At 42.4% G+C, this 18499-nt stretch overlaps 1 protein-coding gene across 1 annotated transcript in view; it reads left to right on the plus strand.

Moving 5' to 3' along the window:
• The window catches only part of EXOC2 (exocyst complex component 2), a 308760-nt gene that overhangs the window by 166299 nt on the left and 123962 nt on the right, over positions 1-18499 (plus strand). The window contains exons 11-12 of the mRNA XM_040353634.1: positions 3355-3480; positions 6525-6649. Of these exons, the coding sequence (XP_040209568.1) occupies positions 3355-3480; positions 6525-6649 (251 nt within the window). The remainder of the gene's footprint in view (positions 1-3354; positions 3481-6524; positions 6650-18499) is intronic.

Consider the following 18499-nt stretch of genomic DNA (forward strand, 5'->3'; position numbering starts at 1 on the left):
TACTTTCTTATGATATTTGATTGGCACCTCAGAAGTCCCTTATGTGTTGTAACCCAATCGTGATATGAAAAAAAAAAAAAAACAATGGGCCATATAAATGTGAAATTTTAATTAAATGGTATTAAGAGATTTATATTGACTTGTCAGATTATCTACATGCGAGATTCAGGTGGTGGCAGCAGGTGTTTAGTATTTGTGGGGGGTTTTTTGTTCGATTTTTTTTTTTTTTTTTTACTTTAAGGGTAAGTTCACCTTTACAAAATATCTAATCTCCTAAACCAGGGATATGCAATTAGCGGAACTCCAGCTGTTGCAGAACTAAAAATCCCATGAGGCATAGCAAGACTCTGACAGCCACAAGCATGACACCCAGAGGCAGAGGCATGATGGGACTTGTAGTTTTGCAACAGCTGGAGGTCCGCTAATTGCATATGCCTGTCCTAAACGTACCTTGTAAAGGTACATATAAGAGGCATTCTAATTGGTCGGCGCAAACCAATCAGAACCCAACTAGCCCAACCTGTCAGCGGGGGAGAAGCGAGAAAGCCACTGGGATTTCAATTCCCTGGACCGGTAAAGTGGAGACCCGATTTCTCCTAGCAGGTGATCGCCGGCCTTTAGGTACAGCGTGACTGGGGGAGTGCAGATTTTCTGTAAATGTGAACTTGTCCTTTTAAAGTGATTGTAAATGGTCACTTTGTAAAAAACAACCCATTCAGTTTAAAATATAAAGGAAAGGATAAACATTTGTGTGTGTATGTGTATATATATATATATATATATATATATATATATATATCAAAAAATGCTGTATACCTTTTTATCAGAAATATGAAATTTGGGTTTACATATTCTTTAAGATTTTTGTGCCCAGGTTATACAAGATCCAATAGATTAGGTATTAAAATATTGAAATATTGCATCATACACAATTAACTCCGATTAACTCCAGCTAAATACACCTTTTGAATATATATATTTTTATTTTTGTATTTTTACCTGCCAAATAGAAGTGCATTCAAGCCTGTCTCTTGCAATCAATCCTTGTGTGAATGTACCCTAAATGGTGCATTCCACCTAGCTTTTCATTTTAATTTTGAAGACTTTATGTTAGTTTTTTTTTAGCAAAAAAATAAATAATAAAAAAAGACCAAAATGAGTAAGCTGAACTTTATGAATCTTGTGTGAATTGTTTTTATGTTTCCAGCACAGTTAGAAGTATTAATAAAGAGGCCAACATAGAGGCTGATAACCGCATTAGAGCTTGCTGTATAATACTAATAAATAAACAAAATGCTCTAATTCTATGCAATGTAATGCACTTGTTTAACATTGACAGGGTCACAGTTTTTACTCATAACGCATTTCATTTTAACACTGACATTCATTTTAAGAGCGGACTTCTGTACCAGCTCGTTAGTTTATACTTGTGTTTTAGCACCATCTTGTGTCTGTTTGAAAGTAGCAGCTTTTACATTTGCTACACATGGTTGTGTGAAGGTTTGAAAGAATGCTATATCAATTCCTCAGCCCCGTGTGTTTGATAAACAGCTGAAACATTATTATTAATAACATTATTATTATTCTTAATAACATTATTATTATTGACTGTCTAAAAAAAAAATGTAAGTGTGCTATGAAGTCGCTGTCTCTGTGTAATGTATTATTAACCTTTACTTGTAATCTGTGCACAAGCTAGCTTGTATTTTGAGAACATATAGAGGTCATTATGACTGTATTTAGTACACGTCATAGTTTGCATACCAAAAAGTATAATTAAAGATTTTATTTTTATTTTTTTGTGAAGAGGGAAGGGAACATAAATTTGGGGTTGTCCAAGGAACAGGAATAAAGGAGAAATATTTCAATGAGGATACTAGTTCTGGTGACCCGCCAGGGATACCCTCACTTTGGAGGAATTTCCTCTCACTTCCTGTTTTGACTATAGGACGGGACATGAAAGGAAATCTTCTCAAAGGGACACAGATGGCAGAAAAAAAAGCTGATAACGGTTTTAACCCTCCCTTAGGCCGGGTACATGCTACAGTTTTTCTTTTTTCGTGCAATCTAGCAGGTTGCACGGAAAAAAACTGTCACCACTGTACTAACCATGCAAGGTTAGTTCAGCAGTCTCCCCCGCCAAACTGTTGTGTGTGCCATTGGCTGAGAGCGCTGATCGTGAGTCAGTCGGCTGCCGGTTCTCCAGCATGCACGTCCGACAGATGGACATACACAGGGGCCAAATGTCAGCTGTTTTTTTTTTTAACCGCCTCTTGTCTTTCGACATTTGGCCCGTGTGTGCGAAGCTTTACCCTATGCAAAAAGAAAGGTGTGTGTGTGTGTGTGTGTGTGTATGTATATATATATATATATATATATATATATATATATATATATATATATATTAGAAGCAAAATCCAGCAGGAGCTACAGGGTATAAAAGAGAAGAGAGGCACCTCTAAGTTTAGCAATATGTTGCTAAATGTTGTACCTTCATTAAATGTAACCCTATTGCTACACTAAGGCCGGGTACACACGGACAAACATGTATGGTGAAAGCGGTCCGTCGGACCGTTTTCACCATACATGTCTGCCAGAGGGCTTCTGTACGATGGTTGTACACACCATCGTACAGAAGTCCGCGCGTAAACAATACGCGGGGCGTGTCCGCGTCGTCGACGCGGCGATGACGCGGAGACGTGGGCGGGCCTGCCATTTAAAGGCTTCCACGCATGCGTCGAAGTCATTCGACGCATGCGAGGGACGGCGGGCGCCTGGACATGTACGGTAGGTCTGTACTGACGACCGTACATGTCCGAGCGGGCAGGATTCCAGCGGACGGTTTTAAAACACGTCCAGGAATATTTGCCCGCTGGGAAAAGGCCCGGCGGGCAAATGTTTGCTGGAATTCGGCCCGCTCGCGCCCACACACGACCGAACATGTATGCTGAAACTGGCCCGCGGACCAGTTTCAGCATACATGTTTGGTCGTGTGTACGGGGCCTTAGAGGCACCTCTCTTCTCTTTTATACTAAGTTTTGACATGACACTACTTGTACATCAAGACATCGCTTGTATATCAAGTCAAAATGTATTTAAAAATGTTGCTTGTCTTGCAAAACGCTCTCAAACTAAGTTACTCTTAAACCAAGGTTATACTGTATAGAGAACCTGTGCTTGGCTTCTCGGCATTATATGGTGCAAAATTGGTTAATGTAGATTTTAAAGCTAAGTACCTGCTGGGAGATTGCCAAATGCACCATCTCATGTACTGTTTGGTTTGGGCATTGTTTAAATATATCTCTGTTATCTGACATTGTTGCAAATTTATTTTTCATGTTTGTTTGTTTAAAGGCAATCCAATGTTGCAGAGCCCATTGCTTGACTTGGACAGCGATGGACGGCCATCTCCAATTGGTCGACTCAGTCAGACTGCATCACTTCAGAGAGGAAGCAGCTTCCAATCAGGACGAAATGACTGTAAGGCTAAATGAGGTTACTGTGTTCTGCAAAACTGAAACCTTTACCCACTAAACTAGTCAGGTCCTTTGCTCAGTGATTAAAAAAGAAATCAGACTGTATACTATGAACAATTGCCAAACCTTTTCTTTAGATTGCATGTTTTAGTAAATCAGCTATGTAAAGTAGTAGATATTAACTGGTAAGTTCCAAGTACGCACACGTTGTAGTAAACACTATACTAATGAATGTTCTTTCTATAACATTTTATTGCACTGGAAAGAATACTGTATCAAGCATAGATTTTGTCCATTGTTTTTTGTCTGGGGTGCTCACTTTTTGGCTCACTTCTGGTTGAGATAGAATGTTGGTCAGGAGTAGTGCTGAGATAATATGTTAGTAAAGGAGTACATGGTCCTTCCTGGCAGCTCCCCTAATTGTAATGCCTCGTACACACGACCGTTTTTCATGACGAGAACATTTTTATATTTTAAATTGGTCATGAAAAACGTTCGTGTGTAGGCTCCAGAGCATTTTTCGCGACGAGAATATGCTCTATTTTTTCTCGTCGTTTTTCACGTCATCTTTTTTCTCGTCGTGAAAAACGGTCGTGTGTAGGCTTTAACGATGGGGGAAAAAAATGTGCATGCTTAGAAGCAAGTTATGAGAAGGGAAATTTGCATAATCAGCCAAAAGGGTGACGCCATTCGAATGGAACTTCCCCTTTATAGTGCCGTCATACGTGCTGTACGTCAGCATTTTTTATCACGATCGTGTGTATGCAAGGCAGGCTTCAGAGGAATCGCGCCAAGATAAACGTAATTTTTTTCCATGACATGAATAACGGTCGTGTGTATGCGGCATTAGACCCCTTTCACACTGGGGTGCTTTTCTGGCATTTTAGCGCTAAAAATAGCACCTGAAAAGCACCTCTCAAGCCACCCCAATGTGAAAGCCCAAGTGCTTTCACACTGGGGCAGTGCGCTTGCAGGATGGGAAAAAAAGTCCTGCAAACCGCATCTTTGGGGCGGTGTATACACCACCCCTGCCCATTGAAATTAATGGTCAGCGCTGCCAAATCACCTGCAAAGCGTTTTGGCAGCGTTTGGTAACATCTGTGTCACAATTACTAACCTCTGTCCAAATAACTAATTAATTAAAAGCCTACATAGTTTTCAGTATCTTCCAAAACTGGCCCACTTGGTCATTATAATAGGCAGGCAGCTATAAGTACTTGACAATTACTAACTAACTTTTATTTTGTGGAGCTTTAGGCTTAATTTCCACGGACGTTTTTACAGCCACTTTTCTGAGCGTTTTTTGCAGCTTAAAAACGGCTCTCCATGTTGTCTATGGTTTCATGCCCACCATGACGTTTTTGAGCTTTAGATGGCTGAGCCGTTTTTAAGCTGCAAAAAAAACCAAGGACCAGTGCATTCTGAAGCTCCAGCGTTGGAGCTGTAAAGATGTCAGACGCCGGCAAAAGTGATTTAAAGAGGCTTAACGCTGTGTTAAGCCTCGTCCTGCGTTTCTTTCTCTATTCAAAATCAATGGTTCCCTATGGGAGCCCATTGATTTGAATAGAGGTCGCACCAGAAGTCGGATCAAGATGATCCGACTTGTGGGGCGACTGGTGTGCAGAGAATCTTGAAGGGGAACCCCGCACAAATTAAAAAAAAAATTGCGTGAGGTTCCCCCCCCAGGATGATACCAGACCCTTCGGTCTGGTATGGATTTTAAGGGGAACACCTACACCGAAAAAACGGCGTGAGGGTTCCCCCAAAATCCATACCAAACCCTTATCCTGGGGGGGGAACCTCACGCAATTTTTTTTTAAATTTGTGCGGGGTTCCCCTTCAAGATTCTCTGCACACCAGTCGCCCCGCTAGTCGGATCATCTTGATCCGACTTCTGGTGCGACCTCTATTCAAATCAATGGGCTCCCATAGGGAACCATTGATTTTGAATAGAAACAGAAATACGCGGCTGAAAACTAGTGCAGCAAAACGTGCATTAAATTCAATACAAAACGCGGAAAAAATCGCGTAAAAAAAAAAAGGCCTCTTTTTTCCTGGCGTCTGTACTAGCTTTACAGCCCGTTTTTTAAAACGTCCATGGAAATAGGCGTATGGAGATTTGTCTGGTTCCTGATGAACCGACCTAAGTTTGATTCATCTATGGACAGGCAGGAGGTTGTACTGAATTGGATCCAACGATCTACTTCAGCACAACCAACCTGTGTGTGTTTTGGTTTTTTTCATGCGATAACTCGCTGCAACTCGCTGCAACTGTAGCTGCCAGCAGTGATCATAGTATTCTGATGGCATGGAATCCTCCTGCTGTCAGAATATAACAGCACAGCGGGAGGGATTCCCCTATCAACACAGACTGTGCTGATGGAAGAATCAAGCGATTTTTCTTTCCCTCAACCCATAATCTATAGGTTGCTTAAAAAATTGTGGAAGATCTGCAAGTTTTTCTGGAATTGTTGCCATCCCTTCATTTCGACTTGTATACATATGCAGTGGAAGTAGACATTTTATAGCATGTGTGAGTATTATGTTCTCCCATACATTAATATCTCCCAGGTAATGGCTACCTAAACTGTAAGGAGGTGTCACGTGGACTTTACAATTACTGTATGTAGTAAACAATTTACAGAATCTAGCTATCTTTTTTTGGTCTTTTAACAAACTACTGGTATAAAAGTGATTAATAATTTATTGTTCGTATTGTGTTCTTGATAGTCTTAATTTGTGTCTGTGGATATTCAGCCATACCCTACTTTAAAATACACAATGGGGTTTATTTACTATCGCTGGAAAGTGCAAAATCAGGCTCACTTCTGCATAGAAACCAATGAGCTTCTAACCCCAGCTTGTTCAATTAAGCTTTGGTAATAAAACCTGGAAGCTCATTGGTTTCTATGCAGAAGTGAGCCTGATTTTGCACTTTCCAGCAATAGTAAATAAACCCCATTGTGTACTTAAAAGTGGGGTATGCCTATATATACAACCTGTAAATGTATTTATTGATTATTAATTTGGCTGTATTCCCTTTCTCAGCTCTGAGATATAAAACACCACACCAGGCAGAGTTTGTGGAAAAGCTAACAAAGGTGGTTGTCGGGCAGCTTCCGAACTTCTGGAAACTCTGGATATCATATTTAAATGGAAGTCTATTTAGTGAGGTAAAAACCAACAACATCATTTAAGCATTTTACCTCTCTTGTCAAAACTGTTGCATCTTTAATTACAACAGGGTTTTTTTTTTTTTTTTCGTTTGTTTGTTTGTTTACAAACTTTTTTATTAGGTGCAAAAAAGTGATACAACAGAGTTCCGCCCCAAAAAATATATTGAAAGTCAGCAACTACAAATACTGCAGCTGCTGACTTTTAACCACTTAAGCTCCGGACCAATACGCTGTCTAAAGACCAGAGGTGTTTTTACAATTTGGCAATGCGCTGCTTTAACTGGTAATTGCGCGGTCATGCAATGTTGTACCGAAACGAAACTTGCGTCCTTTTCTTCCCACAAATAGAGCTTTATTTTGATGGTATTTGATCGCCTCTGCGATTTTTATTTTTTGCGATATAAACGCAAAAAGACCGTAAATTTTGAAAAAAAATGATTTTTCTTATAACAAAAAGTAAAAAAAATCGAATAAACTAAATTTTAGTCAAACATTTAGGCCAAAATGTATTCAGCCACATGTCTTTAGTAAAAAAAATCGCAATAAGCGTATATTTATTGGTTTTCGCAAAAGTTATAGCGTCTACAAACTAGGGTACATTTTCTGGAATTTACACAGCTTTTATTTTATGACTGCCTATCTCATTTCTTGAGGTGCTAAAATGGCAAGGCAGTACAAAACCCCCCCAAATGACCCCATTTTGGAAAGTAGACACCCCAAGGAAACTGCTGAGAGGCATGTTGAGTCCATTGAATATTTAATTTTTTTGTCCCAAGTGATTGAATAATGACGAAAAAAAAAAAAAAAAAAAAATGTTTACAAAAAGTTGTCACTAAATGATATATTTCTCACACATGCCATGGTTATATGTGGAATTGCACCCCAAAATACATTCTGCTGCTTCTCCTGAGTACGGGGATACCACATGTGTGGGACTTTTTGGGAGCCTAGCCGCATACGGGGCCCCAAAACCCAAGCACCGCCTTCAGCATTTCTAAGGGCACAAATTTTTGATTTCACTCCTCACTACCTATCAAGGTTTCGAAGGCCATAAAATGCCAAAATAGCAAAAAAAAAAACCAAATGACCCCATTTTGGAAAGTAGACACCCTAAGCTATTTGCTGAGAGGCATGTCGAGTCCATGGAATATTTTATATTTTGACACAAGTTGCGGGAATATGACAAACTGATTTTTTTTTGCACAAAGTTGTCACTAAATGATATATTGCTCACACATGCCATAGTTATATGTGGAATTGCACCCCAAAAGACATTCTGCTGCTTCTCCCGAGTACGGGGATACCACATATGTGGGACTTTTTGTGAGCCTAGCCACGTACGGGGCCCCGAAAACAAAGCACCGCCTTCAAGATTTCTAAGGGCATACATTTTTGATTTCACTCCTCACTACCTATCACTACCTATCACAGTTTTGAAGGCCATAAAATGCCAAGATGTCACACAACCCCCCCAAATGACCCCATTTTGGAAAGAAGACACCCCAAGCTATTTGCTGAGAGGCATGTTGAGTCCATGGAATATTTAATTTTATGGCCCCAAGTGATTGAATAATGACCAAAAAAAAAAAAAAAAATTTTTTACAAAACGTTGTCACTAAATGATATATTTCTCACATATGCCATGGGCATATGTGGAATTGCACCCCAAAATACATTCTGCTGCTTCTCCTGAGTACGGGGATACCACATGTGTGGGACTTTTTGGGAGCCTAGCCGCGTACGGGACCCCGAAAACCAATCACCGCCTTCAGGATTTCTAAGGGCATAAATTTTTGATTTCACTCCTCACTACCTATCACAGTTTCGAAGGCAATAAAATGCCAAAACAGCACAAAACCCCCCCAAATGACCCCATTTTGGAAAGTAGACACCCCAAGCTATTTGCTGAGAGGCATGTTGAGTCCATGGAATATTTAATTTTTTTGCCCCAAGTCACTGAATAATGACCAAAAAAAAAAAAATACAAAACGTTGTCACTAAATGATATATTTCTCACACATGCCACGGTTATATGTGGAATTGCACCCCAAAATACATTCTGCTGCTTCTCCTGAGTACGGGGATACCACATGTGTGGGACTTTTTGGGAGCCTAGCCGCGTACGGGACCCCGAAAACCAATCACCGCCTTCAGGATTTCTAAGGGCATAAATTTTTGATTTCACTCCTCACTACCTATCACAGTTTCGAAGGCAATAAAATGCCAAAACAGCACAAAACCCCCCCAAATGACCCCATTTTGGAAAGTAGACACCCCAAGCTATTTGCTGAGAGGCATGTTGAGTCCATGGAATATTTAATTTTTTTGCCCCAAGTCACTGAATAATGACCAAAAAAAAAAAAATACAAAACGTTGTCACTAAATGATATATTTCTCACACATGCCACGGTTATATGTGGAATTGCACCCCAAAATACATTCTGCTGCTTCTCCTGAGTACGGGGATACCACATGTGTGGGACTTTTTGGGAGCCTAGCCGCGTACGGGACCCCGAAAACCAATCACCGCCTTCAGGATTTCTAAGGGCATAAATTTTTGATTTCACTCCTCACTACCTATCACAGTTTCGAAGGCAATAAAATGCCAAAACAGCACAAAACCCCCCCAAATGACCCCATTTTGGAAAGTAGACACCCCAAGCTATTTGCTGAGAGGCATGTTGAGTCCATGGAATATTTAATTTTTTTGCCCCAAGTCACTGAATAATGACCAAAAAAAAAAAAATACAAAACGTTGTCACTAAATGATATATTTCTCACACATGCCACGGTTATATGTGGAATTGCACCCCAAAATACATTCTGCTGCTTCTCCTGAGTACGGGGATACCACATGTGTGGGACTTTTTGGGAGCCTAGCCGCGTACGGGGCCCCGAAAACCAAGCACTGCCTTCAAGATTTGTGTGAGTGAAATCAAAAATTTATGTCCTTAGAAATCTTGAAGGCGGTGCTTGGTTTTCGGGGTCTCATACGCGGCTAGGCTCCCAAAAAGTCCCACACATGTGGTATCCCCGTACTCAGGAGAAGTAGCAGAATGTATTTTGGGGTGCAATTCCACATATAACCATGGCATGTGTGAGAAATATATCATTTAGTGACAATGTTTTGTACATTTTTTTATTTTAATTTTTTTTGGTCATGATTCAATCACTTGGGGCAAAAAAATTAAATATTCCATGGACTCAACATGCCTCTCAGCAAATAGCTTGGGGTGTCTACTTTCCAAAATGGGGTCATTTGGGGGTTTTTTGTGCTATTTTGGCATTTTATGGCCTTCGAAACTGTGATAGGTAGTGAGGAGTGAAATCAAAAATTTGCGCCCTTAGAAATGCTGAAGGCGGTGCTTGGTTTTCGGGGTCCCGTACGCGGCTAGGCTCCCAAAAAGTCCCAAACATGTGGTATCCCCGTACTCAGGAGAAGCAGCAGAATGTATTTTAGGGTGCAACTCCACATATAACCATGGCATGTGTGAGCAATATATCATTTAGTGACACATTTTTCTTTTTTTTTTTTTTTTCTCATTATTCAATCACTTTGGACAAAAAAAAAAAAAAATCAATGGACTCAACATGCCTCTCAGCAGTTTCCTTGGGGTGTCTTCTTTCCAAAATGGGGTCATTTGGGTTTTTTTTGTGCTATTTTGGCATTTTATGGCCTTCGAAACTGTGATAGGTAGTGAGGAGTGAAATCAAAAATTTACACCCTTAGAAAGCCTGAAGGCGGTGATTGGTTTTTGGGGTCCCGTACGCGGCTAGGCTCCCAAAAAGTCTCACACATGTGGTATCCCCGTACTCAGGAGAAGCAGCAGAATGCATTTTGGGGTGTAATTCCACATATGCCCATGGCATGTTTGAGCAATATATCATTTAGTGACAACTTTGCGCAAAAAAAAATATATATATATATATATATTTATATTTCCCGCAACTTGGGTCAAAATCTAAAATATTCCATGGACTTAAGATGCCTCTCAGCAAATAGCTTGGGGTGTCTACTTTCCAAAATGGGGTCATTTGGGGGGGTTTTCAATTGTCCTGGCATTTTATGCACAACAATTAGAAGCTTATGTCACACATCACCCACTCTTCTAACCACTTGAAGAAAAAGCCCTTTCTGACACTGTTTGTTTACATAAAAACATATTATTTTTTTGCAAGAAAGTAAAGTTGAACCCCCAAACATTATATATTTTTTTAAAGCAAAGGCCCTACAGATTAAAATGGTAGGTGTTGCAAAAAAAATTTCCACACAGTATTTGCGCAGCGTTTTTTCAAACGCATTTTTTGGGGAAAAAATACACTTTTTTTTATTTTAAAGCACTAAAACACACTATATTGCCCAAATTATTGATGAAATAAAAATTATGATCTTAGGCCGAGTACATGGATACCAAACACGACATACTTTAAAATTGCGCACAAACGCGCAGTGGCGACAAACTACATACATTTTTAAAAGCCTTTAAAAGCCTTTACAGGTTACCACATTAGATTTACAGAGTAGGTCTACTGCTAAAATGACTGCCCTCGATCTGCCCTTCGCGGTGATACCTCACATGCATGGTGCAATTGCTGTTTACATATGACTCCAGACCGACGCTTGCGTTCGTCTTTGCGCAAGAGCAGGGGGGGACAGGGATGCTTTTTTTTATTTTTTTATTTTTTTATATATTTATTTCGCTTTTTTTATTTTATTTGTTAACTGTTCCTTCCATTTATTTATTTTTTTACCATTTTTATTGTTATCTCAGGGAATGTAAATATCCCTTATGATAGCAATAGTTAGTGACAGGTACTCTTTTTTTTTTTTAAATGGGGTCTATTAGACCCTAGATCTTTCCTCTGCCCTCAAAGCATCTGACCACACCAAGATCGGTGTGATAAAATGCTTTCCCATATTCTCAATGGCGCCGTTTATATCTGGGGGGGGGGGACATTCCCTCCCACTGAATGTAAAAGCAGTCTAGAGGCTAATTAGCCGCTAGGACTGCTTTTACATGAAAGCCGACCGCTGGCTGAAAAGAATGATACCAAGATGATGCCTAAACCCGCAGGCATCATTCTGGTATAACCATTCAAAGTCCTGCAACATACCAGTACGTTGATGGTTCTTGTTGGACATGTATTGTAATCTTTTTTTTTTTCATGCAGTCTGTTGGCTGAACAAAAAAAAGATTGATCGGTGGGTATGCCCACCATTAGAATACCTCCCTTCATCCACCCACTTCTAATGATGGGCATACATGCACCATTTATATATGCCGAAGCATGGGGGCATCCTCCCGCAAAAAAGTTATGCCGCGTACGGTCGGACTTTTCTATGCCGCGTACACACGGTCGGACTTTTCTATGCCGTGTACACATGGTCAGACTTTTCCACAGGAAAGCCTCCGTAGGAATGTCAACCGTATGTACGCGGCATTAGGAGCAAAATCGCTCCTCCGCCCCTAATGCCCCCATGCTCCGGCATATATGCTCTTTTTTGAACTGTAGTGGTGAAATCACCTCCTACAGCATTGGAGTCGCGGCTTTATATATCGTGGGAGCAAACGCTGTTGCTGTCACGCTAAATAAATCCGCACTGCAACTGAATGGCGTACCTGCTAAGCAAATGATGGTTAACATTAAAACAAAGTAACATTCCAGTATAACAGTAAGATCATACCATACCTGCAAAGCAAATACCTATAAAAAAACATAGTAAAAAATAAAACATTTTTTAACGCAACCTGTGCCTAAAATATATATATATGCCAAAGCATGGGGGCATCCTCCCGCAAAAAAGTTATGCCGCGTACGGTCGGACTTTTCTATGCCGCGTACACACGGTCGGACTTTTCTATGCCGTGTACACATGGTCAGACTTTTCCACGGGAAAGCCTCCGTAGGAATGTCAACCGTATGTACGCGGCATTAGGAGCAAAATCGCTCCTCCGCCCCTGCTGCCCGCATGCTTCGGCATATATGCTCTTTTTTTTAACTGTGGTGGTGAAATCACCTCCTACAGCACTGGAGTCGCGGCTTTATATATCGTGGGAGCAAACGCTGTTGCTGTCAAGATAAATAAGTCCGCGCAACAGCTGAATGGCGTACCTGAAAACAGTAAAATAAATTACATACCTGAAAAGCAAGCATGAAAAAACATAACAACAATAAAACTTTGCAGAATAGAATACAGTAAAAAAGAGCAGAACAATAGAGAGAGAATAGAGAGGGAGAGAACAATAAAACGACAACTATTTTTGGTTTTTTTATTTTATATTTTTTTGTGTGTTTTTATTTTTTACTTTTTTTTTTTTTTTTTTTAACACTTTTTTTTGTAACTGTGAACTGTAACTTCAACTTTTCGGTTCCAGGTTTGGGTCTCTCAAAATGCGATGGCATCTTGGGAGACCCTGTGTGAGTGTGCCTAGCCTGTGAAATGTTTCACCCTACACTAATAATTAACGTGTGTGTGGAAGCGTTCAAAACATTCACCAATACAAAGACCAGGATTGCCAGGACATTTGGGACAAAAATAACGGGTGTCACGCCTAAATCCGCGCTTGGTACAGACACGACATTTTCTTTGGGGGGCTCGTTGGGTAGGGGTACTCGGGAGGACATAAGAAAAATGCCTCTCATGCAGTCGGCTTACTGCATTTGGTAGGAGATGGTGAGGTACAATACCGCCTGGATACAGGAGTTCTGTGATGATATCCCTCTGGAATTGAAGGAAGGATTCATTCCGTCCTGAAGCTCTGTATACGACATGAGCATTCAGTAGAGCCAATTGAAATAAATGTAGAGACACTTTTTTGTACCAGCGTCTCGTCTTACGGGCAATATGATACGGCGCCATCAACTGGTCGTTGAGGTCCACCCCTCCCATATTAAGGTTATATTCGTGGACACAGAGGGGTTTCTCCACAACACCAGTCGCCGTACGAATTTGGACTGTCGTGTCTGCGTGAAGGGTGGTAAGAACGAAAACATTCCTATTGTCCCGCCACTTCACAGCGAGCAAATTTTTACATCTGCAGCAGGCTCTCGCCCCCGGCCTAACACGGGCATCTACAAGCCGCTGGGGGAAGCCCCGGCGATTAGGTCGCACGGTGCCACATGCTCCAATCTGTTGATCAAATAAGTGGCTAAAAAGTGGCACGCTGCTGTAAAAATTGTCCACATACAAATGGTACCCCTTTCCGAATAAGGGTGACACCAAGTCCCAAACAATCTTGCCAGCGCTCCCCATGTAATCTGGGCATCCTTCCGGCTCTACCTGACTATCTTTTCCCTCGTAAACCCTAAAGCTCCATGTGTAGCCTGTGGCCCTGTCACAGAGCTTATAGAGCTTGACCCCGTATCTGGCACGCTTGCTGGGAAGGTACTGTTTGAAAGACAAGCGGCCAGCAAATTTAATCAGGGACTCATCAACGCATACAACCTGCTGGGGATTAAACAAGGCTGCAAAACGTTCGTTGAAATGGTTTACGAGGGGCCGAATTTTGTAGAGCCGGTCAAATTCAGGGTCTCCACGTGGACGACAAAGTGCATTGTCACTGAAATGCAGGAACCGCAGGATCGCCTCGTATCGTCTCCTGGCCATGTGAGCAGAGAAAATGTACATATGGTCAATGGGATGTGTGGACCAATACATCCGCAATGACGGAAATTTGTGTATGCCCATGTTGAGGGTAAGGCCCAGAAAGGTCTTAAATTCGGAAACCTCGAGAGGTTTCCATTCTTTGGCAAGGCGAGACTGGGGGTTAGCGGCGATGTAAGTACCAGCATATAAATTGGTCTGGTCCACAATAGATCTATAGAGATCTTCCGTGAAATACAGCGAATAAAAATCAAGTGACATAAAGTTCGCTGTATCCACCTGAATACCGGGTTGGCCAGTGAATGGGGGAAGTACAGGTGCTGTAGAAGTGGTGGGGACCCAATCAGGATAGGCAAATTCTACAGGAAGGGCACTATGGGCACGACGGGCCTGTCTCTGTCTTTTTCTTGGTGGCAGCGGGACACTACTTGTGCTTGCCACATCGCCAGCTTCAACTGCACTTATGGGACTCGCCACGTCACCAAGTGTTACTGCAGTGCTGGATAAACGACCAGGGTGTACTAGGCCGCTGGTGCTTGCCAATTCACCAGAAGGAATAGCGGCGCTAGTACTGGATCTCTGCTCCATACGAGGGTCCTGCGGTTCTTGCTGCTCAACAACATCAGAATGGGATCGGGTACGCCTGGCCTTAGCAGGGACCTCAACTTCGTCGTGCGAGCTATCTGACATGGAGCCGCTGTCGTAAATGGGTTCATATTCTGAGCCAGAATCTGTCAGATGCGTGACCTCCTCCTCTTCACTATCTGACATGCACATGAACTCAAAGGCCTGCTTATCATTGTACCTTCGGTTTGCCATTTTGGACTCTAAATTTAGTGGTACAATGGTAAGGATTCACAGGTAAAAAAAGCACCTGACTATAGAAAAGCAAATGTAGAAAACGCTTCAAAAAAAACTGTAAGCGATCGCAGGGATCAGGCCTGTCTCTGCGAACGCTGCAGTTATGTGTCTTGTGTTTTGTAAGTGACAGTGATCGATCGATACTGCACTTGGGTGGGTTGGGCTGGGCAGAGGGGGAAAACGCAGGTGCTAGCGGGTATCTGGGCTGATTCCGCTAACAATGCGTTTTTGGGTACCCTAAACTGCTGGGTACGCTAGTATAGATCTGATCAGATCAGGTATCGATCCGTTCAGATCCTATACCACTAAGGGGGGTGTATGCTTAGCGAGTGGGTGTAAGCGGTACTGGCTCTAACCTAACGCTGCCTGGGGTGACGCAGACCCTGACTGGCGCTAAAATTAAATTTATATCACCCGCCGGGTGATCAGGGGGTTAAACCTATTGGGTTATATACGGCGGGTGCTCTGATGCTATAAACAGCAAACTAACCAACCAGCGTCAACCGTAACACTTATACGGTGATCACTGGTGAAAGGGTTAACTAGGGGGCAATCAGGGGGTTAAAACCTTTATTCGGTAATATATGGGGGTACCTAACGCTTTCTAAAAACCTGGTGGCGAACCTAAAATAACTAAATAACTAACTGGCTAACCACGTCACCAGTGACACTTATACAGTGATCAGTGGTGAAAGGGTTAACTCTAGGGGCAATCAGGGGTTAAAACCTTTATTTATGGGGGTACCTAACGCTATATAAACCTGGCGGCGAACCTCAAAAAAAACTAACTGCCTAGCGGCAACAGTGACACTAATACAGCGATCAGAAACCGATCGCTTAGTGACACTGGCAATAGGGGTGAAAGGGTTAACTCTAGGGGCAATCAGGGGTTAAAACCTTTATTTATGGGGGTACCTAACGCTATATAAACCTGGCGGCGAACCTCAAAAAAAACTAACTGCCTAGCGGCAACAGTGACACTAATACAGCGATCAGAAACCGATCGCTTAGTGACACTGGCAATAGGGGTGAAAGGGTTAACTCTAGGGGCAATCAGGGGTTAAAACCTTTATTTATGGGGGTACCTAACGCTATATAAACCTGGCGGCGAACCTCAAAAAAAACTAACTGCCTAGCGGCAACAGTGACACTAATGCAGCGATCAGAAACCGATCGCTTAGTGACACTGGCAATAGGGGTGAAAGGGTTAACTTTAGGGGCAATCAGGGGTTAAACCTTTATTGGGGGGGGGGTAGGGGGCTACCCTGGACCTAAAGGGGCCTAAACCTAACTGCCCTGACACTTTTTTCTGTCACACTGACACTAAAAGCAGTGATCAGAAAATAAATGATCACTGCAATCAGTGACACTGTGACAGGGGGTGATCTGGGGGTGCTGGGGGGGTGATCGGGGGGGGTTATGTGCCTATGTGTGCTGTGTCAGTGTGCTGTTGGTGCAACTCACAGTACTGACGTCTTCTCTCCTCTGGAATCAAACGAAAAGACCGCCAGAGGGGAGAAAACGTCACTTCCTCCCTGCCTGTGTTTACAGTTACACAGGCAGGGAGGGCTCTGCTGCAATCCGATTCGCCGAGGGAGATCGAGAGGGGACGGCTGGAAACCAATAGCCGCCCCCTCCTCCCGGACCTCCCGTACACCGTTCCCGGCCGCCGCATGTACCGGAGGGGGTCCCGATCGGACCCCCGAACCGAGGTAAGGCGGGGACGTACCTATACGCCCATGTGCCTGTACGTGCCATATTGTGGACGTATATGTACATGCGGTGGTCGGGAACTGGTTAATATATGGACACTTACCTGTCCAGGGCGCCCGCGATGTAGGCACCCAAAGTCGATCTGTCCCTCGGCTCCTGGGTGGAGGCGCCAACAATCTTCAGTAAGGTAATCGGGAAGTGAAGCCTTGCAGCTTCACTTCCTGGTTCCCTACTGCGCATGCGCGATCCCACTGGTCCCTGCTGTCTACTGGGACCTGTGTGTCTCACCGAGTGACGGCAGGGGGAACGGAGTAGGCGGTGGACGTGGTGTAGGTCACCGCGGTGATCTATGCCCGGAAGTTGAGAGCAAATACCGGGATTACGCAGGTATCTGCTCCCTCCTCCCCCCCTGAGAGGTGCCAAATGTGACACCGGAGGGGAGAGGATTACAAAAAGTTTTTGGGTGGAACTCCGCTTTAAGAAAAATGCAATATATAAGCTTGCATAGTAAGTACAATTACAACTATGTATAATTACAACAGGGTTTAAACTGTTTCAACACTTCCTTATTAATGTTTGTTTCAGGTTACCAGTAGCAACCATAGACTACGTTAAATCATTGCGAAACAGCCTAAACTATAAAACGCAGTCCTATGAAAAATACTTGGCACGCATGTACATATCAGCTTGTAAAGACCGTTTTCAGTTGTAACTGATACCTGTGCTGCATCCTTTTTAAGTCATGAATTCAAAAAGTGAATCCGTTGGACTAACCACAGAATAGTTTAGTTATGTCTGTGCAGGAAAGGGTTACATTGCCTACTGAGCTTTTTCTTGAATCATGAACTGTTCTGGTTTCAATATTCTGTTTACAACCTATTTTCTAAAACCAACAGTCATTTTCTCATATCGAACTCTGAGTGGCCATTAAACCCAAGAATAAAAATGTTTTATACTACAGCTTACTAATTCTTAAATGAGGTCGCTACATTCGTTTTTTTTTAGGCTTTTTTCCTTTATTTTTACCTGTTGATCTGGCCAGTGAGACCCCTTTCACACTGGGGCGTTTTTCAGGCGCTTTAGAGTTAAAAAAAAAAAAAAGTGCCTTTAAAGCGACTGAAAGAAGCTGCAGTGTGAACGCCCCAGTGTGAAAGGGGTCTAAGTCTGTTATTTTTCAACTTCCTTTCCTTTACCAAGCTGTCCAGCAAAAGTGACAATTGGAGAGTTGAGACAAACCATTTAGTACTAACGGGGTGCTTACAATGGTTAGCTTTAATTCATTTATGTATAACCTTTATCTTAAAAGGGAAAAAGAAAATTGTAGTCCAAATCTGGTAATCCATCTAACAATACCCTCTGCCCAGATTGGCAATGTTGCTGTCCAAAAATGTCTCTGTTGCACCTCCATTGAGTGGAACTTCTCAAGACAGGAAGTGTGTTACTGGCCAGATCACCAGTTGGAAATAAATGAAAGAAAGTAGGGCTGCGGAAATCAACGATTAATTACTTGATTAATCGTAATTTTTTTTTTTAATCGATCAAAATTATTTTGATCGGTACTCACCTCTCTGCCGGCTTCCGGGTCTTCAGGGAGTCCGTCCATAGGAAAGGCCGCAGCTTTGGCCTAGCTCCGGAGCGGCGTCCATCTTGGTACACCCGGCAGCGGC

Source organism: Rana temporaria, chromosome 5, assembly GCF_905171775.1.
Source record: "Rana temporaria chromosome 5, aRanTem1.1, whole genome shotgun sequence".
NCBI lineage: Eukaryota > Metazoa > Chordata > Amphibia > Anura > Ranidae > Rana > Rana temporaria.